The 23394-nt window shown below is 46.0% G+C and overlaps 1 protein-coding gene across 2 annotated transcripts; it reads right to left on the bottom strand.

The window, feature by feature from the left end:
• Window positions 1-330: 330 nt before the first annotated feature.
• Window positions 331-5574, bottom strand: KLF4 (KLF transcription factor 4). Of its 2 annotated transcripts, XM_024560258.4 has the most exons (5): window positions 5110-5571; window positions 4876-4996; window positions 3245-4244; window positions 2981-3145; window positions 331-1394 (listed from the first exon to the last, which is right to left on the bottom strand). In XM_024560258.4, the coding sequence occupies exons 1-5, from the start codon at window positions 5112-5114 to the stop codon at window positions 1219-1221; spliced, it is 1467 nt and encodes a 488-aa protein (XP_024416026.2). In that variant the 5' UTR covers window positions 5115-5571; the 3' UTR covers window positions 331-1218. The 2 variants fall into 2 exon arrangements, with proteins under 2 accessions (XP_024416026.2, XP_024416025.2); XM_024560257.4 differs by having other exon boundaries at window positions 2981-4244; window positions 5110-5574.
• Window positions 5575-23394: the final 17820 nt, after the last annotated feature.

Raw genomic sequence — 23394 nt, 5'->3', positions numbered from 1 at the left:
AATGTGAAACTGGAATGTGTGTATTTATTTTCTGAATATTTTCATATTAAACTGAGCCAGTTGAAGGAGGATTGGGCTTTTTCTGCCTGTAAATTCATACTCAGGTACGGAAACGCATGTACTTTGGAAAGAGCAACCTGAGACAGTAAATTGAATTCTGTGATCTCGAGCACCCACAGCTTTCAGCCCTACCACACTGGTTGTAGTCATAGTAAAACTAAGTAGCCTTATAAAGCTTTCCTTTAATCTGCTGAGCCCTACTCATTATGTGTAAACTGACATTTCTGTTACATACTTTTCAAGGGGAAACAAAACAAAACGAAAACAGTATTCAGATAAAATATTATAGGTTTATTTAAAACTTAATTCTCACCTTGCGTATGCAAAATACAAACTCCACAAAATGTTCATTTTACTTTGTAGTTTACAAATATACAAAATAGAAGTTTGCTTAAATTTATATTACATATTTATTAAGGCAAGGAACTATATAGAAAAAAATATTTGTTCTGCTTAAGGCATACTTGGGAATAAACCATTGTACAAATTATTGCACATCTGAAACCACAGTGCATAACAGACTGTCTGCATAAAAAGGTTAAAGTAAACCAGGTCTATTTACCTGACTTAGGTCATACATGTAGATCGGAAGACAACAATAGATTTTCCTTGTCAAAGTATGCAGCAGTGTGAGAACTTTGGCTTCCTCGTTTGGTACCTTTAGAACCAAGACTCACCACTCACCAAGCACCATCGTTTAGGCTATTAAAACACATTTTCTGTACCTGAATTTTTACTTCTTCTTCTAATATCATAATAATGGCTTTTAGAAGGCAAAGAGAATACAAGGTGATCTTTATAGGTATATTGCATGGAAACAAAATTCAAGGGAACTCTGGTCTTCCCCCCACCCCCCCCAACTCATGGATCTAATTTATACCCTGACATCCACAGCTTCCAGTCACCCCCTTGGCGTTTTGTAAGTCCAGGAATATTCAAGTCGGGCTTAGAATCGGAATGTTAGAAGATCCAGTCACAGACCCCCTCTGGTCTTTGATTTGTGTCTTTGGGTTTCCTCCTGTCTCCTGTCATCCGTCCACAAGACTTGCTGGGAACTTGACCATGATTGTAGTGCTTTCCAGCTGGGCTCCTTCCCTCATGGGAAAAAAATACTGAATTCTCTTCTGGCAGTGTGGGTCATATCCACTGTCTCCGGATTTAAAAGTGCCTTTTCATGTGTAAGGCGAGGTGGTCCGACCTGGAGAATGCCCGGTCGCACTTCTGGCACTGGAAGGGGCGGTGCCCGGTGTGTTTTCGGTAGTGCCTGGTCAGTTCGTCTGAGCGGGCAAACTTCCACCCACAGCCGTCCCAGTCACAGTGGTAAGGTTTCTCACCTGTAACAGGAAAATAAAGCCCTTGAAGCCATTGCTGAAGAACAAACATACAGGTGATGTGTTATAGAATGGCACACCTGAAACCAACATAATTTTATTAACCAACATCAGCTCCAAAAATTCAGTAACAATGAGATTTCGAAAATGAACAAAATGCCGAAAGGGCTGAAGAAACATAGACCATGCTAATACCAGCTGAACACAAGCTGGAGTAGTTTTCAGAACAGGAAAGAAAATTCAGAAAAAGCAGACCTCGGAACAAGGGTTAATTATCAAGTATAAAGAGGGGTATTACATAATGATAAGGGGGCCAATTATCCAAGAAGACCTGGTAATCCAGAATAGATAAATCCAATGAAACAGAAAGCAGACTAGTGGTTGGAATGCCAGATGAGAAAGCTGGGGGGGGGGGGGGGGGGAATGAGCGACTGCCTTAGCTCCTGTGAGGGTTACTTTGGGGTGGGTGGTGAAATGTCTTGGAACCAAAGAGTTGTAGTTGAACATTATGAATGTACTTAGTTCTATTGAATTGTATGCTTTAAAACGGTTAGGGTTTCACTTTATGTGACTTTAACCTCAATAATAAAAATACAAAGTTTAAAAAACACTAAGAATTGGCCATTGCAAAAAATTGTATCCCACTGTCCCCAAAAACTTGAGCCCAAATATTAAAACCAACTCCCCAAGTATCCCACTCTGAAAGGATCTAGGAATGTCTTAATACCACGTGAGGCCATATTAAATACCAGATAATATCGTGAGTAAGAATACATTATGCACACTCTTTGCCCTCTTGTTTTTTAGAGGGGCATTAGGTAGTCGAGCACAGGAAACAAATACCAGCTAGCCTACACTTCTACAGGGCTCACATTTTCATTCTTCTGAGTCAAGATATCATAGTGGTAGAAATAAAATTTAAAAAATTAAAAGTTATCACTGCTAGTGTGTTTCTTCTTGGCCCAAACCAAGTAATAACTTCCTACCCCACTAAACTGGGTCTAAAAAAGCCATAGGAGGGTATTTTTCCTGTACCCAATTTCTGTGATTTTACTAAATCCTACACCTACATGACCTTGGGTACCTACTACTTCAACTGATATGGAAATTCTCTGCAGCTGAGAGTCCTAAACCATGATCTCAGCAATCAGAACCATGAAATTCCTGACATTAAATAAAGCCTAATTGTAAGACTAGAACTAAAAATAGAGTGAATCTAGGAAGGGACTAGCCAATGAAAATGGTCTAGAAAGTTAAAAATTGATTTAAAAAACCCATCATGCTTTTCTACGGTAAAGTATAATTTCTCGATTACGAGGGCAGAGCTTTCCTTAAGCTAGGAGAGGCCGTTCAGCCTGGAATCTCCCTGCCCTTCAAAGGCCTGACAAAACTGCACATTCAAGCACTGATACCATCCATCAGGCAAAAGGCTCCTGGGCAAAAAAGTCGGCGCCGTTTGCTGCTCTCTCCTGTGATCCAGAGATAGACTGCACCCCACATCCCAAGGGAGGCCCCAAGGAGTAGCCATAGCGCGTGGGGCTAGACACCAACCCGCCCTCCTCTCCTTTCTGCCCCTTCCGTCCTCCTACCTGTGTGAGTTCGCAGGTGTGCCTTGAGATGAGAACTCTTCGTGTAGGTTTTGCCACAGCCCGCATAATCACAAGTGTGAGTGGCTGTCCTTTTCCGGGGCCACGACCTTCTCCCCCTCTTAGGTTTGGGCTCCTCAGGCATGCAGGACCCGGGTGGCATGAGCTCTAGGGGTGAAGAAGGTGGGGTCAGCGTCATCCAGCGGGCCCCAGAGGGCCGGCACACGGAGGGCTCCCCAGCCCGAACTATGAATCCCCGGGACTGACCTTGGTAATGGAGTGGTGGGACCTGCGGCTGCATCTGGTCGGGCAGGAATGGCGGGTAGTTGGGCCCCGGGTGGGGATGGAAGCCTGGGGGAAGCGGCAGGGCAGGATGACAGTCCCTGCTGCTCAGCAGTTCCTCGGCACCCAGGGTCGGGGTAGTCCTGTTGGGGAGCTGCCGCCCCAGAGGGAAATCATGCGCTGGCGGCCGGTGGCCATTGCTGAGAGGGGGTCCAGTGCCCAAGTGGGCCTCCAGGGGCCGACCGACGGTGCACGAGGAGACCGCCTCCTGCTTGATTTTAGGGCACATGCGCGGGGGCCCGCCGCTGTAGGGCGCCACCACCACCGGGTGGCTGCCGTTCGGGCTGCCTTTGCTAACACTGATGACCGACGGGCTGCCGTACTCACTGCCAGGGGCGCTCAACGACGCCTTCAACACAAACTTGCCCATTAGCCCGCCACCTGGCGGCGGCGGCTGCTGCTGCTGCTGCTGCTGTTGCTGCTGCGGCGGAATGTACACTGGGTCCAATTCAGGCCGAAGGAGTTCGGCCACGAAGCCGCCCGAGGGGCTGACGTCGTTGATGTCCGCCAGGTTGAAAGGAGCTGTGGGAGGGGGCGCAGACTCCCGGCCATAGAGGAGACCGCCACTCGTGTTACCCGGTGCCACACCCGGTTCGGCCCGGATCGGATAGCTGAAGCTGCAGGTGGAGGGCGCACTGACAGGACCGCTGCTCGATGGGGAGGACGAGGATGAGGCTGATGCCGATGAGGACACGGTGGCAGCCACTGACTCCTGATGGGACAGCGAGTTGGAGAGGATAAAGTCCAGGTCCAGGAGATCGTTGAACTCCTCCGTCTCTCTTCGGGGTAGGAGTGCCGGATTGCTGCCCCCACAAGCGACCCCGCCACTCTCCAGGTCTGTGGCCACGGTCGCCGCCAGGTCGTACGGGCGGCCGGGAAGCAGAGGAGGAAGTCGCTTCATGTGGGAGAGCTCCTCCCGCCAGCGCTGCGGGGACAGGGCGAGAGAGAGACCGTCAGTGGTAGTCTCCAGCTGCCACCCGACATACTACTGGCTGGCCCGGCGCGCCTACACCGCCAAGGCATGGGGAATGGGCAGGCAGCGCCCGGAACTCCAGCGCCAATGCTCCAATCTCGGCCCACACTCGGGTCCGCAGAGAGGCAGTGCGTCGGTGCGGAGAGTGATACGTTGTGTCTGCCGGATTGCGTGTGAGTGAGCGCCGCGGCTCACCAGCCTGGGTCCCTCCCCCGCCAGATCCCGGGACGCTCCCGCGTCCCCGGAATTGGGACACCGAGGCTCTCCCGGTGTGCCCTCGCCACGGGGACGCCTACGCGCCAAGCTTTCTCAGACCGGCCCCGTGGCCCGCGCGCCTGCCCGTCTGCCTGCGCTACAGGGGACGTGTGCGGACCCGGTGTGCACCCCGGGCGGCTCCGCAGTATCCAGACCACACGCACATACAGCTGAGCCCGAGAGCGCAGAACCCATCCCGGGAAAGCTGTGGAGCCCTGTGCACTCTTTCCCCTGGCCCTAGGGCTCTGGGTGATTCCAGGGCCCCGCCCATCCCACCCTACCCACAGAAGCCCACCGGACACTCCCCACGAGCCAGGGCAACACTCACGTTATTCGGGGCACCTGCTGGACGCAGTGTCTTCTCCCTTCCCGCCGGGCCAGACGCGAACGTGGAGAAGGACGGGAGCAGCGCGTCGCTGACAGCCATGTCAGACTCGCCAGGTGGCTGCCTGTGGGCCGGGTGGGGCGCAAAGGAAGGCAGGAGTCAAGGGCCCACTCTCGATCGCCATTCCGGCGTGTCCGACCAGCCCTCACCCCACCCTTCGCCCTGCGTGGCACCTACCTCATTAATGTAGGGGTACCCGAACCCCAAAGTCAACGAAGAGGAAAAAAACGACGAAGCCAAAACCAAAACCTCAAATTGCCCGAGATCCTTCTTCTTTGGATTAAATATAAATGGGAGATGTCTCTTTTTTAAAAAAGTTCTTTTGTATATAAAAGTTCTTAGAAAAGTCGTAAATTCTTATAAAAATAAGACAATCAGCAAGGCGAGAAAGTAGGTCCGGTGGCCGGGCTGCTGTCTCCGACTCAGCAGCGTCCCCCACCGCTGTCGCGGTCGCCGCGGCTGTCGCTGTGAGAGCTGGGGCTGTGGCCGGGGTGGCGGGCGGGCGGCGCCGCCAGGTGAGACTGGCCGCGGTGGCGCGGATCTGAGCACTGGGCGGCGGCACAGGGCGCAGAGTCCGGGGGGCTGAGCGAGGCGCGCGCGGCCATGGGCGCTGGCCGCAGGCGGGTGGGTGGGTGGGGGGCCGGAGGGGCGGGGAGGGGCACTTGGCGGCTCCCGGTGCCGCCGCCGCCGCCGCCCGCCACCGCCTCTGCTCCCCGCGCGCCCGCAGCGGCGGTCGTTCTCTCGGGCAGGGGAACTGCCGGCAGCCGCCGCGCACTCCTTACTTATAACTTTGGCTCCGGCCCTTCCCCCGCCTCCTACCGGCTGTTCGCTGCGGCGCGCCTCTAGGCCCCGCCCCTCCCTTTCTTTTCCCCTCCCTCCCCAGCCCCCCTCGCGTTGCCATGACAGCTAAATAAACAAACTCGGCGCACGTGGGGGCGGGGGGAGGGAGGGACACTGGAGGGGAGGGAGGGGCGCGGGCGGGGCCCGCTCCGGCGGTGACGCCAGCCCGGCAGCTGGCGGGCGGGAGCCGCGCTGACGCCGGCGGCGGCGGCGGTGACGGCGGCGGCCCTGGCGCGGGGCTCCGAGTACCCGGCGCAGGTCCGGTCCCGGTGCGGCCAGGGTAGTTACTAGGTTCTCAGGCCGGGGCTGGGAAGGCCGGTGGGGATGGTCAACGCGCTCGCCGCTGCGTGCGCACTAGAGAAAAGCGCGATTATTCGCGTGACTCATGCAGCCCTCCGTCCCTCCCCTACGCACGCGGGAGCCGGGCCCTGGGCCCCAGCGCCAATGCGGGCGCTTGGCCTGGCCTCGCAGGGTTCTTCGCGGGCTCTGCTGGCGGGTGAGGGAGAGGGTATCGAGAGGAGGCGGGTGCCCAGCACTGTGTAACTAAGAGTGGAAGCTTGAGAAAACTGGAGTGGGGGGGGAGGGGGGTTGTTGCGCGCCTGGGAAGGGCGTGAAGAGACCCGCATGGGGGAAAGGTTTTGACATTTAGAGGAGCGAGGGAGCGAGTGAAAGGGCTCAGGATTTATTCTGGCGTGGGGCGGGCCACAGGGGCTGTGAGGCGCGGGGACTGACACCTTTCAACCAGGGAATCTCAAAGCATTTTACAAGCCACGCACTCTCCACTTTATGGATGAACAAACTGACTCATAACGAGGTGAAATAGCGAGATAAAGGTCAAGCGGCAACTCGCTCCCCTGGCTGAGGCTCCGAGCGGTCACCCTCACTGAAAGGGACTTAGCCAGGGAGTGGAGCGGTGCAGTAGGACCCCGGTTCTCAAATGGGGCACAGCGAGCTGGCGGCTGCCGTTCTGTGCACCGGGAAGTGAAGCGGAAACGGCGATCGTTATTTCAGTCTTATAACTCTGCCTCCCCACCCCCACTCCCCCTTTAGTTTGTGATCAGTACTTTTCCAGCCGGGAAATGTTTTCGCCCTCATCTTCTCTGCAAACAGTGCCTTTTTTTTTTTTTTTTTTTTTTAAACGTGAGTGCGGTGTTCGGTATCACTGGCTAAACGTCAGCCTGCGAGGTGTTTAGTTTGGAATCCGGCGTGCCGAGGGCTCCGCCCGCTCTTTCCACCGATATCCCTCGCTAGTAAATGCTGCGGCTCCCGCCGGGTGTCAGCCCAGGGGGAGAATAAAAGGGAGGAGGGGGGTCTTGGAAAAGGGTCCAAGCTCCAGACCTGGGCAGAGTGTGACTCACCTTCTTTGAGGTGTACCTGCTTAGTACTTTAAGTTGTTGTCACCTGTTTGAGTCCTGAGATTACGGTACCTATTGGGTTTCCTAAGAATATTTGTTACCCCTGATTTTTCCACTTCTCACCGACCACAGAAGCATTCTTGGAATGCATCTCTCTCCGAATGAATTCACGCCCACCCTGCCAAAGTTAGGCCGGGGAATTGGACTCCCTAGTAGATGACTTCCATCCTCCCAACTCGACGTGAGCGAGCGGCTGTGAGGGCACGCAGCTGGGGGGGAGGGGCGTGCTTTGGCTGGAAAAACCGTGACCCTCCCTCCGTTAGCTTAGAGGGGTTCCACCCCACCCCATAGGAGCAGGCCAGTTACTTTAACTCAGAAGATACTGCTGTTTTCAAAAACAGGGATCAAGAGGGAAAACACCTGTTAACCTCCCTCCCCTTCCTGGCACCCCGCCCCTCCCCCCACACACTTTCTTTGTGATGCCAGAAGAAAGTGGCTTGGGATGCTAGGACTTGAGGATTTCATGGAAAAGTTATCCACTCTTCCATTAAGGCCAGGGTTCCTCAGCGAGGTTGGATGAGCCCTTGACTGGCAGCCATCACCCTCAGAATGTAAACGGGTAAGTCAGGACTTGGAGTTTCCTTCCAACCTAGGTAGCCAGTGCATGAGGTGTTTTTCTGCTTTGTTTTAATTTTTCTAAGGCAGTAACCCTTGCCCTTTAACAAAAGTAACCACCACAATGAAAACACAATATTAGACAGATGAATTGGAAAGCCACCATTATTATGTCATGTAATCAAGACAAGATTCTGAAACTCAATTTAAAAAGATGAACTTGAGTTTCCCAATAGGTCTGCTGGAGGAAGAAAGCCAGTTGCCTGCTTCGCGGCAGGCAACTATCTGGTTGTTCCTCTGATTGCATCACAGAGGGAAATCTCTCTGTTTGCCTCAGATTTCTAAAAGAAGTAAGGAACTGCAAGTTCACAAATCATCTTTCACCGCAGGTGCCTGCTGTGGCAACAGGGTTATGACCCTCCCTCTTTTCAGAACAGGTAGGTCCAGAAGAGTTAAATCCCTGCCCTATATAATTTATAAACATGAGGATGAGTAAACCTTTGATGACTAAATTGTACTCTAAAATAATAATAACAGAAGACACCCTTTAAAGAAGAATTAAATACTTACTGGTGACTTTATTTCAGCAAACTGATATTACAAGTTTTGTGGTATGGAAGTTAATTATTAACATCCTTGGAGTTACAGATTTTTTTTTTTTTCAGTACAAACTGCATTTGTTGGCATCAGATGTGATGGAAACCATTAGTGCTAAGGGATTACTGTGGAGCCGTGGATGGGGTGTGATAGGTTGAGAAGGCTGCATAAAGGTTTCAGTGAGGGACTGCACCCAGAACTGGGAACTGGATCTGGGCACCTGGCTGCAGGGGACTTAGGAAGAGCTGCTTCTATTTTATTCTGTTTTTTAAATGTGTGTGTGTGTGTGTGTGTGTGTGTGTGTGTGTGTGTTTAGAAGAGCTTCCTTTAAAGAAGAGAAAGCAAAAGAAAATTTTACATATACAAATTGTTTTGAAAAGAAATACCTCCTGATGAATAACTGAGATGGACTTTCACGAGGTGGCAAAACTTCTCTTCTCCTCCCCTTGCATCTCCTTGTAAACTGCAGCCTCTTTTTAACCTCAGTCTTGTGCTAACCTCAGAGGTTAGGAAAGTGGGCATTAGCACTATATTTCCTGGGCTTGTGTTCTGGCTCTGCTGCTTTCTACCTGGGCAAGTTACTTGATCTTGCCTTACCTGTTTCTTCTTCTATAAAATGGAGGATAATAATAGTACCTACTTCTTTTTTTCCCTTTTTGTATTTTATTTATCATTTTTCATTTATTTCACTTTTAAAAACTTTACTTGTAAGTATATTTTATTGATTATGCTATTACAGTTTTCCCAATTCTCTCCCCTTTATCCCCCCTCTGCCCTGTACCCCCCAACTCTCCAGCATCCCCCCACTTAGTTCATGTCCATGGGTTGTACATATACATTCTTTGAATTCTCTGTTTCCTGTACCATTCTTAACCTCTCCCCGACTATTTTATGTCTACCACTTATGCTTCTTATTCCCCCACCATTCCTACCTTCCCCCTCCCTACTGAAAACCCTCCATGTGATGTCCATTTCTCTGATTCTGTTCCTGTTCTAGTTGTTTGCTTAGTTTTTGTTTTTGTTGTTTTTTTCCTTTTTTCAGGTTCAGTTGTTGATATTTGTGAATTTATTGTCATTTTACTGTTCATAGTTTTTGATCTTCTTCAATTTCTTAGACAAGACCCTTTAAGGTTTCATATAGTAAGGGCTGGGTGATGATGAACTCCTTTAACTTTGCCTTATCTGGGAAGCACTTTATCTGCCCTTCCATTCTAAATGATAGTTTTGCTGTCTAGAGTAATCTTGCATGTAGGTCCTTGCCTTTCATGACTTCAGATACTTCTTTCTAGCCGCTTTTTGCCTGCAAGGGTTTTTTTGAAAAATCAGCTGATAGTCTTATGGGAACTCCTTTGTAGGTAACTTTCTCCTTTCCTCTTGCTTCTTTTAGGATTCTCTCCTTATCTTTAATCTTGGGTAATATAATTATGATGTGCCTTGGTGCGTTCCTCTTTGGGTCCAACTTCTTTGGGACTCTGGGCTTCTTGGACTTCCTGGAAGCCTATTTCCTTTGCCAGATTGGGGAAGTTTTCCTTTATTATTTGTTCAAATAAGTTTTCAATTTCTTGCTCTTGTTCTTGTCCTTCTGGCACCCCTATAATTTGGATATTGGAACATTTCAGGTTGTCCCAGAGGTTTATAAGTCTCTTTACTTTTTTGAATTCTTGTTTCTTCATTCTGTTCCGGTTGGATGTCTATTTCTTCCTTTTGTTTCAAATTGTTGCTTTGAATCCTGGGTTCCTTCCTGTCACTGTTGGTTCCCTGAATTTTTTGCTTTATTTCACTTTGGGTATCCTTCATTTGTTCTTTCATTTTTCGACTAAGCTCAGGCAGTGCTGTGAACATTTTGATTACCAGGGCTTTGAACTCTCCATGAGATAGGTTGGCTATCTCCTATCACTTAGCTCTCTATCTGGAGTTTTGCTCTGTTCTTTCATTTGGGCCATATTTCTTTGTCTCTGCATACCTGTTAAGTTGTAAGGGGGAGGGGCCTTAGGTATTCACCAGGGCAGGGCAACCGTCTTTGTTGCGCTGTCTCAATAGTACCTACTTCTTAAATTGATGAGGATTAAAGATGGGATCTTCCAAGTAGAGCATTAGCACAGGACTTGACTGTCAATACATGATATGTATCACTATCACCAGTACTCTCCAGGGGACTATAAGCTTCACAAGGACGGCAGCTATTGTTTTATTCACGGCAGTATCCCCAAGTCCTAGTACAGAGCATGCCCAGCCCAAGGTAATGCTCTGTGAGTGTTTGTTGCATGACTAATGTACCTTCCCTTTTTGAGCAGTCCATTAGCAGGAAGCCTGTCTTTCCTTTCAGCCCTCATTAATCCTCAAATTTGTCAGGAACCTCAGTTCGCCCAGATTGTTTTTGTAATTTTCCCCACATTATTTTATCATTCTTCCCCAGCTTCCCAAGCTAGAAATCTAGATTTCCCTTGATTCCTCCCTCATTTTCTTGAATCTGGGCACCCAAGCATCCATGGAGTTCAACAGTTTTCATCCTAAATATCCCTACTCTCTCTTTCCTACTACAAGTTGGGCTGCCTTGTTTCAAGCACTCCTCACTTAGAGCTTTTATTTATTGCTGTAACCTCCAAACTGTTGTCTTCTTCCTCCTCCTCCTCCCTAATCCTCCCACTGGAATTTCCCTGCTAGATCCCATCCATTTTGCTCGCAAAGCCCCAAGGTTCACTTCTGCTTACCTCCTCCCTACCTGCAACTCTTAGCCTGAGGGAGCAAGACCCAGATCTCTTCCTACTCTGGCCCTAGACAAACTTTACAGGATCATCTCTAGAGACGGACCCCACCCTCCCTAAACTTTAACTGGATGACTGTGTTCTCTCAAGTCTCTGAATACATGATGTGTATTTTCACTGGCTGTTTTTACTGTCTGAAATGCTTTTTCTCCCCTCGGGAGCCCTCTAAATTGTCCCTGGGTCTGTTCGTTCCATCCAGGTTGTCCTGTTTCCTCTGAGCTCTAATAAAGCTGTGTGGTGATCCGCCATTCCATTTGCCCAGTGGACTGCTGTAATCTGGTGCTTGTCTGCGGCTGGTGTTCCCCTGCAGCATCTTTAGGATAAACGCCCAGTACGTCTTCACTGTAGAGTGACGGGAGTGAGCAAAACTGCCTGGATAAAACAGCTCATCGGGAGCCCTGATTATCTGTAACACTTCTCTCTGGTGGGGAGTTTACTGGCTTGGTACTGTTTTCCATCCCTTTTCTGCCTCCAACCAATTCTTTTCCTTCCTCGAAAAGCTCTATGAGCAAGACTGAAGATAAAGTCCTTCGTAACTCTGGCCTCTCAGAGCAGTTGGACAGAAAGTGAGAGAACAGCCTGGCCAAGGCATTGTAATAAAACCGACTAGAAAACACAAACAAAAATAACCCAAAACCAAACTAAAGCTGAACAGAGAGTGAGTCAACTCTTTTCTGTAGCCAAATCCATTGCCTTTCAAAACCCAAACATTGGGTATTGAAGTTTTTAGAGCAGAAAATGAATCACAGACCTTTGAAAATCGATTCTCAGAAATGAAATCTTCTTTGTGAACCTTTAGGTTTGATCAGTATCTTCTTAGCCCCCCAAATTTAGGCCTAATACATTATTCAAGCCATTGAAAAACACATTTTAAACGTAATGGGATTATCTTAAAGGCTTCTGAACTGTTCCAACAGCATTGTGTTAAATTCAACTTTCCCTGTCCTCAGTATGTTCTGAGATGTTAAGAAGATTAAAAAAAACCAAAACAAAATATAACAACAGCAAAACCCCTCTTCTCAGGTTGTTTATTTTTAAATGTAATATAGTACATAGTAATATCTTTTAAGAATAAGATATAGAGTAGTGATAGTTATCTTAAAGAAATTAGGGTCTAGTATTTACCATCTTTATCTAGTATTTTTTTTTCCTCTTTTTATGATTTAAGGCCACAAGAAGAATACTCGATACTACATGCATAAATACAGCATTAAAAAGTAAATGGCCTAGCAAAGAAGGCAAATCAGCAGACAAAACCTGTTGCTAGAATTTTCTCCTTGATTTTCCAGGCCTTAGGAAACTCTCCAGGAGAAGTAGCATCAAAAGGAGAAATAAGACATTATACTCCCAAAGATTCTATTTTCTTAATTTAGCATCCTCCATCCCTCAGATTCTTAGACCAGGCCAGCGTTGCTCTCCTGAGAAAAACTGTTCCTTGGTTTTAGTCAGAATGGAGGTGAAATTTTCATACTATGGAAAGTGTAGGGAGTTTGAGGTTTGAAAATGAATGCTTCACACCCTGAGAAATGCAAACAAGAAACAAACAATTCTGTGTTTAATTTTCTTCTCCGTTTGTGGGCAGGACAAGAGGATAGGATATTTTTGCCAGTTTGACATTATGTACTTTGAGCCAGGGAAATGATTAAAGAAATAATAATAACAATGCATTTGATTACCCTGTGGTTGAATCCCTCACAAACATTGTGTTTGTGAATCAATTTGAACATACAAGCTGGGAGGGATGGCCAGTGTCAATGTTGAAAAAAAAGCCAAAATAAATTTCAGGCAGCACTCAAATATCTCATACTGTGCTTGATGAATTTTTTAAAGTTGATAAATCTAAACATAGTTCTTATATCAATGGATGATCAGCAGCTTCTTAGAAGAGGAAGCCCTGGAATAGTTTCCTAATCTTAGTGGAATTCCTAGCATTATAGTAGAGATTCAGGAAGATGATACATTCAAAGGCTGTACCCAGCCTATGTCTTCAGTTACTGATGAATTTTTCTGGTTGCTACATTCACCCAGCAAAGCTCCTGGAATGAAGCATTTATGAGAAACACTGAACTATTGAATTTCATTGTTCTGTAGTTCATTCAGCAAACTCGGTTTTCCATAAAAATAGAAACTCATTTTGGGTTTTTTAAAGACAAGACACTATCTTTGAGCTTTGTGCAGATTAGAATATCATTGTCTGAGTTTAATTCTTCATGCCCTCTAACTGTACCTCAGTGGAGGAGGGGTCTTGTCAGAGTTCCTGGGCTCTGGGAGATGAAGGAATGACTTGGAGGGAGCAGTGCAGAGACTGGGGGAGATGGCTGAGACTGACACCCCAAAATTTGGATTCCAGGCCCTCTGCAAGTCATGTCATCGAGCCGCCCTTCGCTGTCCTTGTCTGTAAAATGGGGCTACGAATGTACCTGCCTCACAAACCTGTTGTGAGGATTAGGTGAGATAATGGATGTGAAAGCTACTATTGTTAGTTTCTCCCCTCTAGCAATGAAACCTGCTGTGATTGTCTCCATTTGATAAAGTTGAAATGTTCCAAATATTGGGAGATGATGCAATATCTTGATCTGAAGACTAAAATGCTTTTTCACAGTGTTTTCCCCTTAACACCCTAGGGGCCCTGCAGATGTAACAACTAAGGACCAGGTTCCCCTAAAACCTCACAGGGATACTTTAAAGTAGGGCCAGGTATAAATTGACATGGGACTCACACTTCCTGGGTTTGTGCCCTGGTGTGCAAAAGCCTTTTTGTTAGGTTGTGTCCAGTCTAGGAAAACAAATGATCCTTCATAAGCCAGTCAAGAGTTAGGTTGGACAGAGGGGCACTTCAAAGTCAAGTTCACCATGGAAGAATTATATGCTGGTTGACGACGTTGGCCAAGTTCTAACCTTGTCTTTCCTGGAAGAGCACTGGAAGGATCTGCTGTGTTCTCCCTTCAGGAATCAGAGGAAGCATGGACATTCGAATTAATGCTAAGCGTTTTATATACACGAAGTCATTTTCCCTCTGTGGTTGGTGCTACACTAGAATGCAGGCTTCAAGGGGCAAAGACCCTGCCTGATTTGCTCTCATTCCGGAACATAATGTGGTTTGCCAGTCTATAATAGGTATGTAGTACATCTTTGTTTAATAAGTGGACCCTATGTTACACTTAAAAACTGCAGTGTAGAGTGGTTGACCAGCTAGCTGGGGGTTGTGCAGCAAAGTAAGCGAGGCAACCCGCACCGGGAAGGAGGCATCACCACTCCATACGCAGCCTGCTCTTCAGTCGTCCTTCTTTGCTCCTGTCAGCTGTGCCAGGCTTCCCTGCCTCCAGAGTCCTTCCATCACATTCTCCAGAGAGTAAATCTCTGATCTGCCCAAGTGGAGGGGGAAAGTAGTCCCCCAGCTACCGTCGGCTTGGAAGAATCTTAGTGCCTAACCGCTTGGATGGATGGATGGATTTTCCAACTGCTGCTTATATAGGCTTTCAATCAATATCCTGTTTTCATTCCCACATGTACCTTACTTACTGGGGAACGTGGTGTCTCTACTTCCCAAGACTTCCCAAGGACCCTGCACCTTAAAGTCAGTTGCTTCATTTTCCACTTCCTCTGACCTGAGTTTATGGGCAATTTATTCATCTGCTTCCCAGCTCCCACTCTCTGTCCTGGTCAGTTTTGTCTTTTCAGATTCTTTACTGTCACTTGAATGAGGTTTCAGAAGGAGCATCAGAAAACACATTTGTGCCAGACAGCTTATTTGCTTAGAGCATCGTCCTGATGTGCCAAGGTGGTGAGTTTGATCTCTGGTCAGGGCACATACAAGAAAAAACAAGTGAACTCATAAACAAGTGGAACAACAAATCGATGTTTCTTTCTTTCTCTCTCTCCCTCTCTCTCAAATCAATAAGTAAAAACAGAAAAAGAAAACGCATTGTTTAATACAACATGGTCTTACCAAAACCCACTGTTCCTTTTATTGTTTTACTTTTTATAAAGTTAATTTTTTTCTGATATCAAAAATTAATGCCTGCTTATTTAAAAAAATCCATCAATAAATGTGTGTTTCAAGTAAAAAAAAAAAAATCCAGATCTTACCAACCCAGGTGGGACTATGGTTAACAGTTTGTTGTATAAATTTTCAGAATTTTTATGCCTACTTAAAAATATTAAAATTTGTTTTTAAAACACCGATTATCATTTGCACACAGTTTTATAAATTTACTTTTATTTTTACTCAGTGCACCACAGACATCTATTCATGTTAATACCTAGATATAATGTATTAACATGAATATATATTCATGTTATATGTAAACATCATAGTATTTTTCTATTGATATTTAATCTATCTCCTTTTGATGGACATTTAGACTGTTTCTAGTTTTTCACTATTACAAAATTTCCATGTGTACCCTTAGATATATTTGTCTATTTCTTTAGGCTCAAATTATAGTTGATTTACTTGGTCAACATCAACCATTAACAAGCAGTTACTCAAAAAACTTGCATTCCTATCAGCAAGGTATGAAGATACCGGTTTCTTTACATGCTGCCCAGCACTGTGGATTATGGTCTTGTTCTTTGGTAGGCTTTTTAAATACTGGCTTCTACATATATCCACTTTGGGGCTAGCCAGTCTTTTACGGACTCTAGGCCCTGAAGATGTGGAAATTGTACACTGTTAGATTGTAATTGGAGGCTTCCACTTCACACATATGGAAAGAAAGGCCTCAGGAGTGGAGGTGACTTCTCCCTGCCACAGACTGGCGAGCCGGGACGATGAAATATGTGTTCTGGCCCCAAGCTACGTCCAAGCCTCCTTCCCTGCATCAAACCGACCCAGGAACCCCCACAGCCTACCCTTTCTCAGCCCCTTTTCCTCTTGAAGCCAGAGTCATGGACCTCAGGAGCGGAGGAAGACCCACATTTTCAGAGCACTAAGAGCTTCAGCCTGTTCTAGGTCCTTTGCCTATGCTCTGCCTGCAAGGCTCCTGCATTGTAGGGATTATCAATTCTATTATGCAGAGGAGGAAATGGAAGAACTGGAGATTCAGTTAATCAAATTAGTGATCCGTGCCCAGTCCTGAGGAGATTTTGCACCAAAGGCTCGATCAGATTTGTTTAGAAAGAATACTGTGGCAATGTGTGAGTTGGATTTAAAGGGAGAAAGAGCCGTGTCAGCAAAGCCCGTCTGTGTGGTGAAGGAAGGAAGATGTTTCCTGGAAAAACTGAAGACACTCTGATGCCTCCTCCCCACTAACATGCACTAATTCAGGCATAAGAGTAACACCTAATAGCACAAATAATTTCTCAAGACACCGTCTAGCAGTTTCAGGATCTGTGCTGCTTGGGGTTGAGCACAAGTCGAACACAATGCTTGCTGGCTGAGCCCGTGTTCTGGAATGACTGAGCTGTCCAGCGTGGCCAGTGTGTAAATGTCAAGTAAACACTGAATTCAAGTGCAATCTAACTATTGTGCAGGGACTGTTTGCTTTAGATATAATAGTCAGCAGGAAGGGAGAAGGAGCAGGAGGGGGAAAAATGTATGTAACTTCAGAAGGCAAGTCATGAATGTTGTGAGCCCTCCCTGGGCCAGCTGGAATGTCGCAGAGACCAACGTCAAATAAATAAAGAGCCTGCACTCCATGTTGCAAAAATAAGCATGTCCATTGGCTTGAAAAAAAGTTTGCAGATGAGGGAACATTTTCCAGTCAATCACACTGCAGCAAAGTCATTCTGTTGAATTTGTGACTCACAGGCTCTCTGTGTCAATAGACAGGGAGTTAGCCCAGCATAATGACTTCACTGGGAGATGAAGCAGAAGTTGGGACGAGGCAGGGCTGGCTTTAAAACAGGGCTCCAAGCACTGACAATAAATAGCAAAGGAAAGTCTGACTGCTCCCAGGACGGGTAATCACATTTGTTCCCTTTTCACTATTTCTTGCTTGTCTCCTAAGAAAGGAACCAATCTGAACTTTGACTTCCTTCATCCTTTCCTTGCATCAGCTTTGATGGAGGACCTGGTCGTTGTAAGGGCTGTGATGGATGGAGCATCTTGTGGGTCTGGTGTTCTATACACATTGTTACTACATCTGTCCTCATAGCCGTGCCGTAAGGTGGCTGAGCCTTGGCCAGTGTGGCTCAGTTAGTTGGAGCGTCATCGCATAACTGAAAGGTTGCAGGTTTAATCTCTGTTCTGGTGCGTACAGGAGGCACCTGATCAATGCTTCTCACTCACATTGATGTTTCTCTCTCTCCCTTCGTCTCTCTCTAAAAATAATGAGAAAAGTGTCCTTGGGTGAGGATGAAAAAAAATTTTTATAAGGTGATTCGTATTCGTGTTATTTTATAGGTGGGAATATTGAAGCCCACAGAGGTCAGGCACCTTTGTAAGCTCCTGGCCAAGGATTCTAACACATTTCTTTCTGGCTTTAACTTCGGATTCTGTGTAATTTTTGAGCAGCCTCCCTTTTTACTGTCCTACTGTGAACCAGACACAAGCCTTGGCACTGGGGCCCCACAGATAAAGAAAATTTGTTCCCGCCTTTCAGGAGCTCAGGGACCAGCCAATGACTCTTGTCTGATGTTGCCTGAAGCCAGGAGACTTTTTAAAAGAAGATAGTACCCAGAAGCTCACTGCGTGTTTTCCAAGTTGGCACCACCCGTAAATGTCTCAGGAATGCCTGAGGGGTAGAGAACCACTGAGAGATAATAGACCATAGATGAGCTAGAATGTGGTGCCAAATGCTGATCTGGAGGCAAAGCTTGCTGCTAATCGGCTTTGTTTGGTAAGCTGGTTGGGGGGAGGTAGAGGCTTGCTATTTGGCCTACAGAGCAGGATGGGCACAGATGTGAGCCCTTCCGCGCAGCTGGAAGGCTTGGCCTCTAGACGGGGCGCTCCTAAAAAACACTCATGAACTTGGGTTAGTCATTTGCTTTGTCTGCATGTCAGCCTCTTCAGCCCTAACATGAAGGAGGGAGTGGAGCAAGTGGCTTGTTATTCAGAAGTACAGTATCGGGATCCCTCTGGATGGCCAGATCTGTTCTTGACTTTGTCTACATGGCCTCAGCCTAGATATTCTCAACTTGAGAAATGAAAAGAGCAATGAACCTGACATCCCTCAAAGCTGAGGCATTTCTTTTTAATTCTCCCTGCTACTCTGCTAAAAACTAAGCTCATAAAGTAGATTTGATCCTTTAAAAAAAACCTGTTGTCTGGCTAGACCAAAACAGTCTTAGAGTGGCTTTGCCTTCGTTATAGCACTGATTCTTCTTTCTTTCTGTGGTCCGGTGTTCTCCCAGTTCTGAGCTGTCGGCATATGTAATATATTCTCTGATTGCCTTAGTTCTCTTAAAGTTCTAGTCCTTAAGAGTTTTTCTTGATGGCTGGGAAAATTCTTGAAAGGACACGGTCAATACGCTTTTGCTGGAGTACACTTTGAAAAAATTTATTTTGGCTCTGTGTTGCTTGTCAAGACCTCTTTGAGCCCTGTGAGTGAGAATACTCCTTTTACCATTTTGAATTTCTCCTCTTCTGGTTGGCAAGCATCATGTTCTGCTGTAATCTGCCTGAAAAACAAACAGGGGAATTTACACCGGTCTCTGTGTCAACCATCTGCCCACTCAATGATCTCTATAACAGTGTAAGTGCTGGAAGACCGACTGTGTGTGTGTATGTGTTTGTGTGTGTGCAGGGAGAAAAATGTATTCATTTATATAGCTGATATTTTGGGAGTGCCAGCTGTGTGTCCAGCTCTGTGCTAAGCACCAGGAGCACCAAAGGTGAACAAAGATAGGTATGGTGTGATCTTACCCATGAGGAGCTGACAGTCTATTGCCAGGAGAAAGACATTAAACAAATAATCACAAAAAACTGCATACTGTAAAAACTGCTATGAAAGAGAATGCATAGTCTAGGAAAGCTTATAACAGGAGGAGCTGGCCTCGTTGGGGTGTACTAGAAACACAGTGGGGAGAGAAAAGTCATGTTTTCTTTGTGACCTCTGATCCCCAGTAAATGAGTAAGATAAGTATTTATGTCCTTGAATTTCTAAACCTAGCATGGCCTCAGGGCTTTTAAAAGTTATTTTTAAAGTTATTTGATGCTTTAGGCTAGGGACTCAGGGGACAGAGATGAACATTCTCATTGCATAGGAGACACAGCCCTGAAAAACTTGTAATACAAGGGGCCAAGGGCCATCATAGCAAGTGGGGTGCACAAGGAGCCCCAAAGGGCGACGGGTTGACTCTGCTTGAGGGAGCAAAGAGGGAAGGCATGAGGTGGGAGAGGGCAAGCTGTGTAGGGGAACTGGTGTGAAACCCAGTGGGGCCAGAGGAGAATGTGTAGGTGGGATGGATGAATCTTTGGAAGAGTCATTTAGGGACCAAAATTGAGGAGCCTGGTGTCACGACGCCCCTTATAACAAATAGATGCTCAAGACCCACATGTTAGAGTTGTATTTCCAACACATCAGTGATTCTAGAGCCACATTCAATTTTTTGACATGTGTTCTACCAGTCCTAATATGATTAATAGTTTCCTTTTAATCTACCCATTTTTAAAACTGTAAAACATTTAAATGATAGTATGTCATAACACAATTTGGATGTGCTAGCTCAACCCATAATCCAATAAATGCATAACAATGAAAATAATAAATGTTTCTCCATGTGCCATATAAACTCATCTTGCACCCCGTGGTACTCATATTCCATTGTGACAAGAATCATTCTACCACAACTCTGGGGCCACTTAGACATGAAAAACCAAGGGTTACTTATTTCTTCCATCACCCTTGTGTTACATTCAGGGATTTAGCAGAATCTCTTCTACCTAAACTGCTGAGATTTCTATGACTAGCAAGAAAGGTTTACTGTGTTCCTGGGAAGAAGGCTTTGGGCTTGGATTATTTTTCTGTCTTATTTTTCTCCTATTTCTGTCTTCTGAAGAGCATGCACGTCCCTCCCCTTGTGCTCCCCAGCAGTGCGGCTTCTGATGGTCAGTTGTCCATTTACAATTTACAGTGTAGGCCCCGGCCAGGGAGCTCAGTTGGTTAGAGTGTCCTCCTGATGTGCCAAGGTTTCGGGCTCAATCCCTGGTCAGGGCACGTACAAGAATCAACCAATGAACACATAAATAAGTGGAGTAACGAATCGATGTTTCTCTCTCTCTCTCTCCCCCTCCCTCTCTCTCTCTCTCTAAAATCAATAAGAAAAAATTAAAAACTTACAGTGTTTTTTATTTGCCCAGGAACACTCTTAAGTAAAAGGAAGGTAATTTGTAATATTAAGCATCTTGTCTCTGAGTTAATCCTCGAAACGGCCCTAAAACTGTCATGATTAAAGCCCCATTTTACAGATGAAGAAACTAGGGCTCTGATGGATCAAGGTAACTGCAGGTCTCGGGGTTGCGTGGCCAGCCAGAGCTGGGCTTTAAATCCAGGACTGCCTAGAGGTCCAATGCCAGGGACGCCCTCTTTGGCTTCTTGATTTGCTCGGCTGAACCCTCTCATCCATGAACTCTCTCATGTGCTGAATTCCAGTCATACACATAGTGCTTTGTTCTGTGAAGGGAGATTCAGAAGCTGTGTTCCTGGGACAGGCAGAATTATAAAGAATTCTTTTCTTTTTAACCATTAGATGTAATTAATTTTTAAGTTAAAAAATTAAATTATTTTATATTAACTAGTATCTGCATGGGGCAAAAGATTAAAATAATTTATGAAAAATCTAAGATTAAAAGAAAAACTTTTTCCTATTACTACTAAATACTAGATCTGTTCTACAGATGAAAGTATCTTGAATAGCTTCTTTCTTCTTACTTTTACTTTTCTCTGCCATTCTACAAAGACTTCGAAGTGAAAGGCTTTTGACAGTGAAGGACAGGTTTGTTTCCTTTATAACATTAATAATATAGAAATAGAAAACCAAGTCCCTGAAAAAAAAGAAGGAAGCTGGCTTGCAATATAGTTGCTATTGGTGAACATGAACTGCCCCTTAGCTTCCTGGCAGCTGAGACAAAAAGGGAACAAGCTGAGTTCCATAGCTCTCATCGTCACAGAGGAAGAAGCCCTTTGCTATTTTGAGTCCTCAAGCCTCAAGTTCACTTCTCACCTGGAAGCCCACATAGGGACATGGATAGATGGACACAATAATTAATGTTGTAGACAATAGCTTTACCACAAATGCCAGATTTTGTCATTTCTTATAAAGACCTTTAAATAAGGTCAAGGGCTTAACGCTGAAGCAGGCATCAGGGAGGGCTTGGCTAACCTGGCTCAACAAATGACTGTGACACAAGCAGAATGGAAGAAAGGCTAGTGGGGGCTACTGGTAAAGTACAGCAGGAGCTCAGAAGACTAGGGGATTACACATGGGGGACACATGTCCCAAACCCCCAGTGGTTGCCTGAGACCACAGACATTACCAAACCCTAATCGACTTCTTCAACTCTGCTGGAAATGTGACAACAGCTTCTTCACGGGCAGGCACAGCCTCTCCAGTGATTTTTATATCTGTCCGCCCAAACCTATTCCTCCATCTGTGCAACCACTGCTTACTTGCAGTAAACAGCTCGGTGCCATTCATTCCAGGGGATTCCTGGCTGAGTCTCCATGTAGGCTCACTGCTGTCTGGTGCAACAAGTCTCCCTCAATTAGACCGAATTTTCAGCTCATGTACTTCACCTACAAATGTAAGGCCTGTTCCTCTTCACTAAGCACTCACCACGTGCTGTGGCTGTAACCTCTGCAGTCTGAGGTATGACGGAAAGTAGAATGGGTTTCTTTTTCCTTCTTCACAATTTCACGGATAGAAGATTCATTCTTACTGTAGATCTTAGCACCTTCCTTTGAGTGAAACTTCCACCTTCTCACTTAAAGGAAGTGCTTTACTGCTTCTGTTTGGCATATCTGAATTGCCAGTATCACTACTGTTTTTTTTTAAATTTTATTTATTGATTGTGTTGATTTATTTTTAAATTTTTATTAAGAATATTAGGGTGACATTAGTTGATTGGACCAGCAAGGGGTCAAGTGTACATTTCTATGATACATGATCTGTATATTGCACTGTGTGCCCACCACCCAACATCAAACCATTTCCATCACCATATGTTAGGACCCCTCCACCCCCTCTTTCCTTCTGGCAACTGCCACATTGTTGTCTGTGTCCACAAGTTTCAGTTTCATATCTCACATGTGAGTGAAATCACATCGTTCTTAGCTTTTTCTGACTGTCTTATTTTAATTAGCATAATATTCTCAAGGTCCATCCATGTTATCACAAGGGCGGGGAGAGACGTGTTGATTTGTATGTTCCACTTATTTATTGATTGCTTCTTGTATGTACCCTGACCAGAGATCGAACCCTCAACCTTGGTGTATCGGGATGATGCTCTAACCAACTGAGCTACCCAGCCAGGGCCCAGCATCACTACTCTTGAGCTTTGTGGCCATTATGAAATAAAATAAGGGTGACCTGAACACAAGCTTGGAGATACCATGTGGACCTGATAACCAAGATGGCTACTGGCTATTAACCAATGAACAGTGTGATGTTGGAGAAAGGGAGGAGTCACATCTCCCACACAAAAAGCAACCATCGTGAGATTTCATCACACTACTTGGAATGTATGCAGTTTAAAACTTAGGAAATGTTTATTCCTGTAATTTCCCACTTAATATTTGTGCACAACAGTTGGCTGCAGGTAACTGAAACGGTGGATGAGGGGAACGACTGCATTTGCAAGTTACACCGTGGGGAAAAGGAGTCCATAGGCAGAGACAAGGGTAAGAGGGAGGGCCATTCCAGGCTTAGAGAGCTATGCAAAGGCCCAAAGAAAATGAAAATGCTTGGCCTGCTTGGAGACGCTCAATCTGTTGAGGGGTTGAGAGAAAGAGATTCTAATAAGGCTTCCACTAAAGAGGCTGGATTTGCTGCTTGGATATTTTCTAGCTCTTCCAAGACAATTTTGAGACAACTTTTTGTTGAGTTAAGCGAAAACGAATGAGAATCAGATGGACCACGTTTCTTTTGCATACACATGGGCTTAAAAACGCAGGGGAACAAGAACTTGACAGAATGTGTCTTGGCTTCTGCCAAACCCAAAGTATTTGAAAAATCACACAAGACACATCTCGAACCCAAACACATGCCTGGATTCTCCCACTCCTAATTGCAGCTGCAACCGTTTAATGAAATGAATTGTGTACAAGAAAACGGGGTCTGAACGGAGGGGCCTCATTAAGGAGAATGACTGATGCAGGGCGGTTGGCCAGCTTGCCCTTGAGAATGTG

The sequence above is a fragment of the Desmodus rotundus genome, chromosome 1, assembly GCF_022682495.2.
Source record: "Desmodus rotundus isolate HL8 chromosome 1, HLdesRot8A.1, whole genome shotgun sequence".
NCBI lineage: Eukaryota > Metazoa > Chordata > Mammalia > Chiroptera > Phyllostomidae > Desmodus > Desmodus rotundus.
Note: the sequence above shows the minus strand (reverse complement) of the source record. Positions and strands in the feature narration are given on the sequence as shown.

Bases quoted from the DNA above. Each gene is read 5' to 3' on its own strand.
- KLF4 (XM_024560257.4), bottom strand. The intron at 4,245-4,875 runs GTGAGTGTTGCC...CTGTCCCCGCAG, and splicing joins CAGCAGGTGCCCCGAATAAC to CGCTGGCGGGAGGAGCTCTC. The intron at 1,395-2,980 runs GTAGGAGGACGG...TTCCTGTTACAG, and splicing joins ACACCTGCGAACTCACACAG to GTGAGAAACCTTACCACTGT.